Source organism: Primulina huaijiensis, chromosome 6 (genome assembly GCF_012295235.1).
Source record: "Primulina huaijiensis isolate GDHJ02 chromosome 6, ASM1229523v2, whole genome shotgun sequence".
NCBI classification, from domain to species: domain Eukaryota; kingdom Viridiplantae; phylum Streptophyta; class Magnoliopsida; order Lamiales; family Gesneriaceae; genus Primulina; species Primulina huaijiensis.
Genome location: NC_133311.1, coordinates 19,863,559 through 19,877,083, shown reverse-complemented (window position 1 = coordinate 19,877,083; position 13,525 = coordinate 19,863,559). Strand labels below are relative to the sequence as shown.

General features: G+C 37.2%; 1 protein-coding gene and 1 pseudogene across 2 annotated transcripts; one reads left to right on the top strand and one right to left on the bottom strand.

Moving 5' to 3' along the window:
- Positions 1-525: 525 nt before the first annotated feature.
- Positions 526-3,811, bottom strand: LOC140978043 (beta-amylase 1, chloroplastic-like). 2 transcript variants are annotated; one of them, XM_073442787.1, is made up of 5 exons: positions 3,636-3,810; positions 3,078-3,496; positions 1,900-2,110; positions 1,675-1,791; positions 526-1,572 (listed from the first exon to the last, which is right to left on the bottom strand). In XM_073442787.1, the coding sequence occupies exons 2-5, from the start codon at positions 3,302-3,304 to the stop codon at positions 784-786; spliced, it is 1,344 nt and encodes a 447-aa protein (XP_073298888.1). In that variant the 5' UTR covers positions 3,305-3,496; positions 3,636-3,810; the 3' UTR covers positions 526-783. The 2 variants fall into 2 exon arrangements, with proteins under 2 accessions (XP_073298888.1, XP_073298887.1); XM_073442786.1 differs by having other exon boundaries at positions 3,078-3,811.
- A 746-nt stretch (positions 3,812-4,557) lies between these two features.
- LOC140979172 (probable trehalase) lies at positions 4,558-13,406 on the top strand (annotated as a pseudogene).
- Positions 13,407-13,525: the final 119 nt, after the last annotated feature.

Sequence of the window (13,525 nt, the reverse complement as noted above, 5' to 3'; positions counted from 1 at the left end):
AAAATGTAATCATATTGATTAAAAAATTTAATATTAAATATGTTAATAATAAATAATGTTAAAATATTTAAAATTAATAAAACTAGCAATAATAAATCATAGTAACAATAATATTACTAAAACTAAGAATAAAGAAATTTCGATTAAACCAAAATTATTGGCATTATTGATTTGACCAAACGAAATAAAAATTTATCATTTTGGTTTGTATCCAAATAAACCAAACTTTTGGTACAAAGGTATATTTGGTCAGATTTCTTTTGTTTGTGTAAATAAAAAAGATAAATTGAGTAAATCAACTTCGATTTTTTAATAAAAACCCAATTTTTAAAAAATTTCACACAAAAATTCGTTTAACTACAAACCAAAAAAAAAATCGATTTTGATTTAGTTCGATTAGTTTGGTTTGTATGAAAAAATCTGGCAGATAATTGATCTTCATTAAAGTTTGAAGATTCTTCCTATTTTAGAGGGCACATACTACACGGATAAAAAATAATTTAACAGTGGAAAGAAGTAACAGGGTAAAGTTTTAAGTCACCCATTATCGAATTCAGAAATTCACTATTTTATGGTGCAATACATGGAGTCAGGAATTGAAACCAATGATTGATTTCAAAGATCAGAAAATAATCATTAGAAAAATTACAAAATCTACAACCAATGGCTGATGATGATGAAGAAGATGATAAGTGGTATCAAATCAGAAATACTGATATTTTATGTACTTAGACTCTGTGGCATGGAAAGATCGATCCATAAAATCTGGAATGAAGTATCTTACTAGGATGCAAGAATAGCTCCAGCAAAAAAAGCAGAAGGAGAAGAAAGGGTCGTCTCGCCGCCACCAAAATCTAAGCCGGCTTGAGACATTTTGACATCTGACATTTGTCTTACAAAACTTGTAAAACTTACCCAATTACCATATTCGAACAAACTTTTGTCCATTCTAACCAAGTTGAAAGAAAACGAAGGTGTTTCAAGTCCATCTGAGTATAACTTCGACATTTTCAACACCTGTTTGAATGATTCATCGTCCAAATTTCTAGAAGAATTTTCTCCCCCCAATGGAACGTCACAAACTCGTGCAGCCAGCATAAGTTGTTTGAGAAAACTTTCAGGCTTACTAACTGGATTAATCTGCTGTTCTTCAGCATCCCGCATGTCAAAACATGGACAACACAGTGAAAAACCATACCTACCAAACATGCGAGCAATTGGTAGAAAGCCGTCTCTAATTGAGGTGTTGTAGTATCCAGATGTTAACTCAGATGAATGAGATTGTGTGCCATAATGCCAATGAATCCCAGCCACTTTTCCGGACATGTTAACTTCATTACCCCTGAATATAGTCTCCGCTTCTCTGCAAATCCTTTCCCCATGTTGAAGCAGCATTTCTGAGTACCACTGAAGGAAGAACTCTCCGTATGGTGTCTTCCATGCACCATCGTCTCTGAAAAATTCTTTATTTTCAGGATTTTGCATTAAATCAGTGGCACCAATGGGCCCTCTACCTTCCCATTCACGCATTCCTATTTCATGGGCGCAGGCATTCAGAGATGCAAGCATATACTGGCATATTGAGTAAAGAAAATTATAATTTGAAACTCGGTGAAAAATATCAACAAAAAAAAAAGGCTGTGCAATATTCAGGAAATTTAAATCTCAGGGTACCTTATCATAGAATTGAAATTCACCAAGTTCACGAGGGCGCCAAGCCCATGTAAGCTTCTGAGAAGGGCGTGATGGATATCTTAATTCACCTCCAGGACCTAGCCCAACTTGAATCCCCTAAAAATAGGAACTATGAAAACCACATCTTGCAAACGAGGCATCACATTTATAAGAACTAACGAACATAAACAGCTGATGAAAGCCCATTATGAAGGTCATTTTTACCGTTATAACACCACCAAAAAATGATCTGAACGTTTCTCTGAAGTTCCTCATAAGATCAGCATATGCTTGAATAGGTGATCTTCCATGTAGAATGGGCAAAATGTCGCATCCTAAAGAAATATATTCCATATTCCTCCTCCCAAATCTATCAACATATGCTACATCTGGATCTTTATCCATTTCCTCAAGTACCCATCGAGGGAGAGGAATCCTTGCCCATAGAAAAGAATGAAATTGTGATACAGTATCGAAAGGACAGTAGAAAAGAAAATAAAAAGGAAACTAAAATTTAAGCCAAATATAATCCATTAAAGATCAAACAAACTCAATTCTAGGCAGTGAGGGAAAATTGCTATTTCATTGTATTTAAAATGATAACACAAACCAAATGCAAATGCAAATGCAACTTAGGAGTGAAACTGAGTGTCCTGATCTTATCTTTGATTTCATTTTCCTAAATAGGATAGATAGAACTTCTACAAACCCATTTTCACTTGATTCAGATTAGTGAACATGAAGAACAGCTAAATTCCTGCTTCTCACTTCTCGACTTGCCCCTCCCTAATCAGTTGCATTTAGACCCTTTCCCTGCTGAGAAGTGTGAATAAGAAGAATCGTATTCGTTGTTCATCTTGGACTAAACCAAACAGATTTAGTTCCCCTTCAATCAGCAAAGTTACAGACTCCTTTACCTCTGGTGAGGCGTGTTGAAGTAAAATTTCTGTTAAATGAACATCTTTATAAGCTACCTGGTCATCTTCGAAGACTTCCATTGGTTTGCAATAACCAAGGGTAAAGGCTCTGATTTAACACTACAAGACACCAGGGAACAAAGTCGAAAAGTATAATAGCATCTCTGCGTCCTTCTTATCGTCTAGCACATTCTCTTGTCTGTTTATGCTTTTGCCACTTCTTTAAGTTGCTGAACCTCACTAAATAATCAATAAAATCAAGTCGTGCTAAATTTAATAAATAGGATCAGAATACATAGATTAACATGCGCATCATGAAAAGCCATCATGTCTTAGTCAGTATATCCAAGGATGTCGAAAACTATCAGCAAACTCCATTTATAGATCTTCAACTTAATAGCTACGACACTCAGCAAAGCATAGAACTTAGCAAGAAAAAAGGGGGGGAAACAGCGAGGTAAATGGAATTTAGAGATGGTTAACAACCAGCTGGGATCCGCCGGATCCGACCCGCATTGGTGAAACGCCATCATCGCCCGTACTTTCAGCCCGAAACGCTTAGCCAATAAAACGATTTCCAAATACCCTCGCCAGTCATAAATTCTTGGAAACTCCCTCTCCACCAGCCCCCACCAAACCTCCATCACCACCCCCTCCACACCCGCCGCCGCTAGCGCCCGGAACGACTGCGCCATCGCCTTCTTCCTCCTCATGGTTTGCGCTGTGGGCCCCACGGCGTCCGCTGGCAACGTAACGTAAACCGGGAATGAACCCACACGGCGGCGATGGCTGTAATGAAGCTCATACACCAGCTCGCCATCGGACGAGGGGTTGAGGCGGCAGGTGATCGCAGGTCTGTCCAGGACCCGAGAAGGAAATTTCGGTCCGACCCGTATCGAAAGGGGCTGTAAGAAGAGCAGGTGATTCGAGGAGGCAGAGAAACTGGGAGCCGATGGCGACCGCGTCGCCATCGTGTACGGACACAGCAAATGTGTGGTTGCAGGTGAGATTAGGATCAGAATTCAGTCGTTAGCTAATTCGTACCTTACGGCAGCTGCATTTTCCCCATTTTTAGCGCTGAATCTTGAATGATTTGCTTGTAGAAATGATACTGTCCCAGTGTATGCTTACGTGAAAAAAGTTATTTTTATCTACGAAACAACGTAGACCACCAGTTCGAATGTGGTCCTTAAAAATTGATGGGGAACAGAAATGACCCTGAAATCTGCTGTTTTTTCAAACAAACGCGACTATACATATCGGGTGTATAGTTTCATTTATTTATTATTATTATAATAATAATATATTTGTAGGTTTCCACGGTTATTTTTCAAAATATATATTTTTGAAATTTAATTCGATAATAAATAGAATGAAAGCATTAAGAATTAGATATGAGTTGAGACACCATAAACAAAAAAAATACATGGTCATATCTTAAGTTTATTTATTTAACGACATGGAGAGGGGTTTTTTTTTTGTGCAGAAATTCGAACTTAAGTTTCTTCCTAATCGAGAGATGAGTATGCCATTGTACCAAAAAACTCTAACTAGCTTGTTAAAATAATTTTTTATTATATACATAAGTATAATTAATTGACAACCTTGAATTTGTATTACATAGCTTAAGAAGAAGACCTCGCTTTGTCTTGCTTAGCCAACAAGGGAAAAGTTCATGTTATATTTCAGACCAAATTTTAACATTTTGATTCTTAGTGTATTATCCGATGTTCCATCGAAATACGAAGACCTCGATTATTATATGATCTAATGATTTTGGAGTACGTTGATGATTACTCGAGATGAAAATTGATTGAGCCACCTACAACGTAACTTGTAGAGAATATCTAAACAAATCCGACATAACTCTGTGACCTCCATTGCTAATACATACCTGCACAACATCATAAAAAATGTTGCTTCACATATCTAAATAAAACTGTGCTAGTTTGTGAAGTTGTTAAGAATGACTTATCTGGAGTTTTGGAAAATTTTTGAAGATGGAAACGTTGGGGAAAAAATTAGTCATTGCCAAAAAAATGTTTCACGACCAACAAAATTATGCAATTAACTATATCGAAAAAGTCAATAGAGATTTCGATTGGAAAATATAATATAGGAATTGAAAATTTGTTGGTCGAAGTTGTTTAGATGTGTAATGAAATAACGTTAGACATGACATTACATTTTTAATGAGATGAAAAAAATATTTTATATAAAAGAAAAAAGAGTAGTCTCTTATAACACGGTCTCACGGATCTTTATTGATGAAACGAGTCAATAATTTTTATTTTTATAATAAAAATTAATATTTATGTATGAGTGATCTAAGTAAAATATCCGTATAAAATTATTTAGTGTGAAAGAAAGAATAGGTAAGAAAAAGGGGAGTTTTCCCTTTCTTTCTCTTTTTACTCGACTATGAGTAAACTAATATTTAGAAGTTTGAGTATATAAAAAGGAATGAGTTACGTGTCCGATCTCTTCGGTTTGAATTTTATGATATTTTGTTATATATGACAATTGCTTATTCTTCATGTTTACGTAACTCATATTCTAAAAAATACAAAACGAATATCAGCACATGGAATATTGAAAGCCAAGCTTCGATTGGAACTAATCATAATCAATCTCTTTCAAATCCCAGCTCTATTTTCAAATAGAACCATTCGTATAATTACAATTTACAACTACCTTCGTATGTATGTGTTGCATGCATGTTCAGTTGATTTTTTTTTATAATACTCTTTTTAAAAGAAAATGAAATTGAAATTGAATATTTATAAATTAAATTTATAATTTTGTGATTTTTAATAAGTGTTTTGATATTTTTATATAAATTTGATTTTTCATACAAAAAAAAAAGAGGGGTAAAAAAGAAATAGAGGGTATTTTGAGATTCTCAGAATTATGCCAAGAAATTATGTTGTCTATGTTATGACTCAAATATTATATATAATATATATTATGTTAAAATAATGAGAATTAATTAAATATAGTATTCATGTGAAAAACTCGATATCGCTGAAAATCTCATCATTTATCAATTCTATATATTTTCAAATCTTGATCATATGAGCACCATTGTCCGTACAACATTTGTAAACAGATTTTTAGCAATATAAAATTTTCACAGATGTTGTGTATGCAATTAAACAAAATAATGTCATAAATCCTTTTGCATGGGTAATAATACTACTTGCATTATAACATAGGTGATTATAAATTACAAAAAAAAAAAATAATAAAATGTATTAGGAGGAGGATTTGGTGCATGTAAAGCCAGTGGACTTTGTTCCAGAGCCTAAAGACTTCTTGCCGAAAGTGAAGCGCCCGGAGATGAGAGCTTGGGCTTTGGAAGTGCATTCCCTTTGGAGTAATTTGAACAGGAAAGTTTCGAACGGGGTTTTTCACCTGCCCGATTATCATGTTGGTCCTACTTGCGGTAATTTGAGATAATAAAACCCAAAAATAAAGAATAAATTGGACACCGAGATTTACGTGAAAAACCCCTAAAAATTATTAGGGTAAAAACCACGGGCAAGATGAAAAGAATTTCCACTATAATATTTTGTTCAACAGATGCGCAGCCCACGTTTTATTTTTATTTCTTTGTGGTCCCCCCTCCCACTTTTGCCGACATTTCTCCCACTTGAAGATTTGATTGAGAATCAAACACATCTCCACATATCCTTTCAATTTTGACATTGCCTGTTGCTTACATTTCTGCTAGGCCACTTGAGAATCTACACCACTCAAACTTATCAGTGTTCACTGGCTTGGTCAGAAAATCAGCTATGTTAACCTTTGTATGGATCTTCTGCTTATCCACGCTTCCTTCTTCTACTACTTCCCGCACAAAATGAAATTGTACTCCAATGTGTTTTGTCCTGAAATGAAGGGCTGGATTCCTTGCGATGTGCAAGGCATTCTGACTGTCACAAAACAAAGGAACATTCTTTTGTTTGTGCCCGATCTCCTCCAATAACCTTTTAATCCATATTGCCTCCTTGCAAGCTTGAGTAGCTGCCATATATTCTGCCTCCGTTGTAGATAATGCCACAACTGTCTGCAGTTTTGAAACCCAGCTTACTGCTCCTCCTGCAAGTGTAAACACATAACCAGTAGTATATTTCCTCTTATCAGGATCACCTGCATAATCTGAATCGACATAGCCTCTGAGTGTAAAATCTGATCCTCCATAACATAATGCAGCATTCGAGGTACCCTTAATGTATCTAAGGATTCTCTTGACAGTGCTTCAATGCTCTCGTCCAGGATTCGCCATAGACCGACTAACTGCTCCCACTGCTTGAGCAATGTCTGGTCTTGTACAGATTATAGCGAACATCAAACTTCCCACTGCTGATGCATATGGTACTCGAGACATCTCCATCCTCTCTGCTTCACTGCTAGGACACATCTCGGAGGATAACTTGAAGTTAACAGGAAGAGTGGTCGAAATTGGCTTACTATCTTGCATGTTGAAGCGTTGCAAGACTTTCTTCAAATAATTTATCTGGGAAAGCCAAATCTTTCTGTTACTTCTGTCTCGGTGAACTTGCATCCCTAGAATCTTGTTTGCTGATCCCAAGTCCTTCATATCAAATTCCCTAGCTAACTGTGCCTTCAATCCTTGGACCTGATCTTTGTTGGGGCCTGCTACCAACATGTCGTCCATATACAATAGCAAAATGATATAACCATCACCAGACCTCTTGAAATACGTACAAGGGTCTGCACTTAATCTGTTGTATCCAAGGCTCATGATATAGGAATCAAATCTCTTGTACCAACATCTCGGCGCCTGTTTGAGACCGTACAGAGATTTGTTCAACCTGCAAACTAAGTTCTCTTTGCCTTTCTCCGCAAAACCTTCTGGCTGGAGCATATAAATTTGTTCTTCAAGATCTCCATGAAGAAACGCTGTTTTCACATCTAGATGTTCTAGATGTAGGTCAAACACCGCACACAATGCTAGAACTACTCTGACTGTTGTAAGTCGAACCACAGGAGAAAATATCTCATTGAAGTCAATGTCTTTTTTCTGAGCATATCTTTTTACCACCAATCTAGCACAATACCGCTCCACTTGGTTATTGCCATCACGCTTGATCTTATAGACCCATCTGTCTCCAATGGCTTTCCTTCCTCGTGGTAGTGTAACAAGATCCCAAGTTTGATTCCTGTCTAATGCTTCCAATTCTTCTTGCATTGCTATCATCTACAAGGATACATCCAAGCTTTGAGTAGCCTCGTGGAAACTCGATGGCTCACCATCCTCTAATAATAGACAATATGCAATATTGCTTTCAGTGACATAATCTGAAATCCAACCTGGTGGTCTTCTGTCTCGAGTTGACTGCCTCACATTGGAAACTTCAGACTCAACTTGTTCTTGTTCTTCGTGCTCTGGTACTGCTTCACAAGAAACTTGACCTTCGTCCGTCTTATTTTCCACCTGAAAAATAGTAGTTTCTGAATTCTGTGTGCCTTTGTCTCCCTTTACTTTATCTTCCTCGAAGATAACATCTCTGCTGATGACAAGCTTGTGAACAGTAGGATCCCACAAGCGAAACCCCTTTACTCCATCAGCATAACCCAAGAAGATACATTTTCTGGATTTCGAATCCAGCTTCGATCTTTCTTGCTCATTGTACAGAACGTACACCGGACTTCCAAATGTATGCAAATGAGAATAATCTGTCGGCTTTCCGGTCCACATCTCCATCGGAGTCTTCAGATCAATCGCCACTGAAGGAGAACGATTGATAATATAACAAGCGGTTTTGACTGCTTCCGCCCAAAATGACTTTTCTAGACATGCAGTCCTCAACATAGCTCTTGTTCTGTCCAACAATGTTCTGTTCATCCGCTCCGCCACTCCATTTTGTTGAGGTGTGTAAGCCGTCGTGAACTGTCTTTTGATGCCCTCATGTTGACAAAATGCATCAAACTCGTCACTAGTATATTCTCCTCCATTTTCAGTCCTCAAACACTTGATTTTCTTTTCTGAATCAAGTTCAACCCGCGCTTTGAAATATTTGAAGATCTGAAAAACATCTGATTTCTTCTTGATTGGATACACCCAACATCTCCTAAAAAAATCACCAATAAACGAGACAAAGTATCTCGCTCCTCCTAGGGATACAACCGGTGCTTGCCAAACATCCGAATGAATCAGCTCCAATATGCTTTTGCTCTTGGCAGTAGAAGTACCAAACTTTAATCTGTGTTGTTTACTGGTAACATAATGCTCACAAAAGGGTAGTGACACTTTTTTAAGTCCTGGCAGCAGCTTCCGTTCTGAGAGAATTTTCAACTCCCGTTCTGACATATGCCCGAGCTTTCTATGCCATAACACTGTTAATTCTTCTCCTGAACCATTTGATGCAACAGCTACTTCTGCCTCCTTGTGTGTTTCTCCCAAAAGTACATACAGATTTGCAGCGAACTTTTTCGCCTTCATAACCACAAGCGCGCCTTTCACAATTTTCATGATCCCGTTCTCGATACGAGTTTTGCATCCGATGTCATCCAATTGCCCCAAGGACAAAAGATTTTTCGTCAGTCCTTTCACATGTCGTACATCCTGTATGGTGCGAATGATGCCATCAAATATTTTAATTTTGATAGTACTGACCTCAGCGATTTCTAAGGCATGATCATTTCCCATGAATACAGATCCTCCTGAGTTTGGTTCATAATGGCCAAACCATTCTCTCCGAGACGTCATGTGCCACGTCGCTCCTGAATCCATAATCTATGTGTCACAAAATTTGTGCCTGCCTTCTGCAACAGTTGCTGCTTCGCTGAATAATATTTCACCACTGCCTGAAGTACTTGCCACATTTCCTTGAGAACTTTTGTCAATACTCGTACACTCTTTCTTGAAGTGCCCTTTACCGCCACATTTGAAGCAGTAAATATTTTTCTTCTTACTTCTTGGCTTTGATCTACCTCGTCTTTGGTTCCCACTGGAGTCACGATCCATAAATCTTCCTCTTATCATCGGTAAACCTTCTGCCTGCTTCGATGTTACCAACCTATCTTCCTTATTCTTGCGCCGGCTTTCTTCACCGAGAACCGCAGTTAAGACATCGTCGAATCTTAGAAAGCCCATAAGAATATTGTTGGTAATGTTGATGATAAGTTGATTATATGAATCTGGTAGACTTTGAAGTAGAAGCTCCGCACGTTCATTTTCCCCTATTTTATGCCCCATGGAAGTGAGTTGGGCATATAGAGTATTTAGTGTGTTGATATGATCGGTCATCGATGAGGATTCCGCCATCCGAAGAGTATAAAGCCTTCTCTTTAGGAGAATCATGTTGTGTAGGGACTTGACCTCGTACATCTTTGTCAGAGTATCCCAGATAACTTTTGCTGTTTTATCTCAGAGATAATTGACAATACTTCGTCTGCTATAGCCAAGTGTAAATTGGCAACAACATTATCATTCATCTCATTCCACTTTCCCTCATCTGTAATCTCCACCGGTCTATCTCCAATAGCCGCCAAGCAATTCTCCTTTCTTAAAACTGCTTGTATCTTTATTTTCCACAGCATAAAATTGCTTCCGTTAAACTTTGCTATCTCATACCTTCCTGCCATTATGTCTACAACAATTTTAGTAGACTGGACAAAATAATCCCGCCTTAAATAAAAAATCTCAAAAAATCTTTTCTGATGTGGACGATCAGTCTAAGCTGCAACCACAGAGCAGACTCAGAATTTTAAGAAATTTAAACCAAGGCTCTGATACCACTTGTTGGTCCCACTTGCGGTAATTTGAGATAATAAAACCCGAAAATAAAGAATAAACTGGACACCGAGATTTACGTGGAAAACCTCTAAAAATTATTAGGATAAAAACTACGGACAAGACTTTTGCCTGACATATCATACGTTGCTGCCGCTGAAGAGCCCGGTTATAATTCATGGATCCAGGTTTCGGGAGGTTTATGACTGGGACTCTTATTGGGTGATAATGTTTTTTTTTTGTTCTGGGTGGTTTGTTTCTACTTTCCTTCTTCGTTTTTTGTTTTGCCTTTGGCCTTTTGGATTCCTACTTGTCTGTTTTCACGTACTTGAGGACTCATCTCAAATACGATGCAGCTGCAAGTATAGCATCAGTGGCAAAACCAGAATATACATAGTCGGCATGGATTCCTACAATATCATTCTTTATGAGACATTAAGTGATCACTTGGACTATTACTTTTTCCTTTTTACTCTACAGTATTTTTATAATCTGATAAAATTGGCAAAGAATGGAATATGGTTTGATTCAACTTCAAACTACTTTTCTTTGTATCCTTTTTGGTGTCTCCTTTTATTGTTCATCACATGATTGCTTCTGTTGACAGCACGTTGATAATTTACATGGTACGATGCAGGGGATTGTTAGCAAGTAAAATGTACGACATTGCAAAAGGGATTGTCTATAATCTTATTTCCCTTATAGATGAATTTGGTTATGTTCTGAATGGTGCAAGGGTATATTACACTAATAGGAGGTAAGGGCTATGGCCTAAATTTCTTTCACGCTGTTTGTGAAATTGAAAGTCACTCCATTTCCCAATGTAAAATTCCTCCATAATGTACAATAATGTAGACATCTCATTTTGATTCATTGTGCAATGGCAACAATAATTGTAGGATGACGGGAGCGAGAGTTTGGTTCTTTAGTTCTCAAAAGTGTCTCACATTTGCAGGACCGTGAATCGGCTTACAAGCTCCCTAATACTTGTGAAAAAAGGCAGCTTTACCGGGAACTGGCATCAACTGCCGAATCCGGATGGGATGTCAGTACTAGATGGATGAGGTAACTTAATTTCCTCGTTATTATTGGATAGAATCTGTCATAAGATTCCGGTTCGAGATATATGCCTAGAGTAGATCAAACATGAGCTATTCTGTATTTAGCTTGTTGCGGTGTTGATTGTTTTGATTCATCATATGATTTTTTTTAGAAATGGTTTTGATCTGACAACATTAGCTACGACATCAATCATACCTGTGGATTTGAATGCATTCATACTGAAGGTAAGATTTAGATAATTATCCATTCAATAACTTTTTTTCAATAAATGACGTAATTTGTTCCTTTTGTTTTCAACAAAGATGGAACTCGACATTTCATCTCTGTCACAAAGTATTGGAGATTCTGGTACAGCAGAATGCTTTAGAAAGGCTTCGGAGGCTAGAAAGAAGGCCATGACTTCAATTATCTGGAATGCGGAAATGGGACAATATTGGGTTGACTACTGGTTGGGCTATTCAAACGTACAAAAGCCGGTGCCACGGAAATTGACTAGAGTTATATCCTATCTTGTTATCGAATATCTTTCGGTTCCTGATCTTGGTTTATGGGCTTTCAGGATGTTATTACATTGTATGGTTCAAGCCACAATAAGAAAATATTTGCCTCAAATTTCGTTCCCTTGTGGATCCAGCCGTTTGATTCAGGTCTGGAATCTTCAGATTTTTACATTCCATATCCATTTTCCATTTCACGGATAGAGAAGCTTTAGCGACCCCGTCAGATTCAGCCTTTGAGACCCCACCCCGTATTTAAGTGTTCAGAATATTTATAGAAGTAACTTATTTGTTTATAATTTTTACATGTTTAAAGATCTCCCTTTGCCATGTTATTTCTCCCTGAAAATATCTAGGGCAAGAAAGCCTGGATCTATCAGGAGGCCAAACAGTGGTAGTCGAATAACCTTTATTAACTTAAAATAATCCGAATTCTATACTCTGGCTTACTGCCTTTCATGATTAACTTTATGTTCTGCCAATGCAAAACAAAATATCTCTCTGCATCTTAGTTACTAAACTTTGATACTTCATGATTTCGTAAAAGTAAATGAGTTTTGTGCATCAACGATCATAATTTTTTGCTTTTATTTTATGCATATGTTTAGATGCTGAGATAGTGGATATAAGTTATTAGTAGTCTCCAGACTTCAGGGCTGGTTCATTCAGCTGGCATAGCGACTTCTTTGACAATTCAGGACAACAATGGTGACTCGCACAATGGCTTCTACTTTTTTCCAAAAGTGATGATAATTGTTTCAAGATTTATGTAACCTCTGAATTTATGTGTTTTGATGATATCAGGGATTTTCCAAATGGTTGGGCGCCGCTTCAGCACATGATTCTTGAAGGCCTCGCTAGGTGTGGATCCAAGAAAGCACGAGCTATTGCACAAAATATTGCAGTGAAGTGGATCAGAACAAACTACGGAGCATTCAAGAAAACGGGAACGATGCATGAGAAATATGACGTACGGAAACGTGGAGAGGTTGGAGGAGGTGGGGAATACACACCCCAGGCAAGTCATATTTTACTTCGGAGTCGAAGAGATTGAAAACAAATCAACACTTTGTGCTATAATTTTTTATGCTTAATTTGTTATGTTTTCACACACAGACAGGGTTCGGTTGGTCAAATGGAGTTGTGTTAGCGTTCTTGGAAGAATTTGGATGGCCTAAAGACCTAAAGCTTGACTGTCCATAAATAAGCATGGAAGGCATAGAAAACTCATGTGATGGATGAATCGGAAGGGACAAAATGCTGATTCGGGTTAAACCAATCTGACCATGCGACAATGATTCAATCTCATGTTTAAATTGGGGACACTACGGGCCACTATTCAAACTTTAGGATTGATTATGAGATTTCCGAGAATATATATTTTTATACAAAATTAAAATTTTATAATTAGTTTTAACACAACGGCATGATAATTGTAGTTGCAACTTTGAAGGGGTTTTTGTATAATATAAAAATTTGTTGGGATGATTGTTAGATTTCTTCTTTATTTTTTTCGAAGATAGTGTGGTGTTTATGTTCCTGATTAAAGGGGATTTCAAAATACTTTTTGTACAGAAGAAAGTGTATTTATTTAAAATATACATAACAAAGAA

Excerpts from the sequence above, each read along its gene's own strand:
- LOC140978043 (XM_073442786.1), bottom strand. The coding sequence starts at position 3,562 with ATGGCGACGCGGTCGCCATCGGCTCCCAGTTTCTCTGCCTCCTCGAAT. Across the intron at positions 2,111-3,077 it reads GATCCGGCGGATCCCAGCTG|GATTCCTCTCCCTCGATGGG; the intron begins GTTGTTAACCAT and ends TCTATGGGCAAG. Across the intron at positions 1,792-1,899 it reads TTTTTGGTGGTGTTATAACG|GGGATTCAAGTTGGGCTAGG; the intron begins GTAAAAATGACC and ends TCCTATTTTTAG.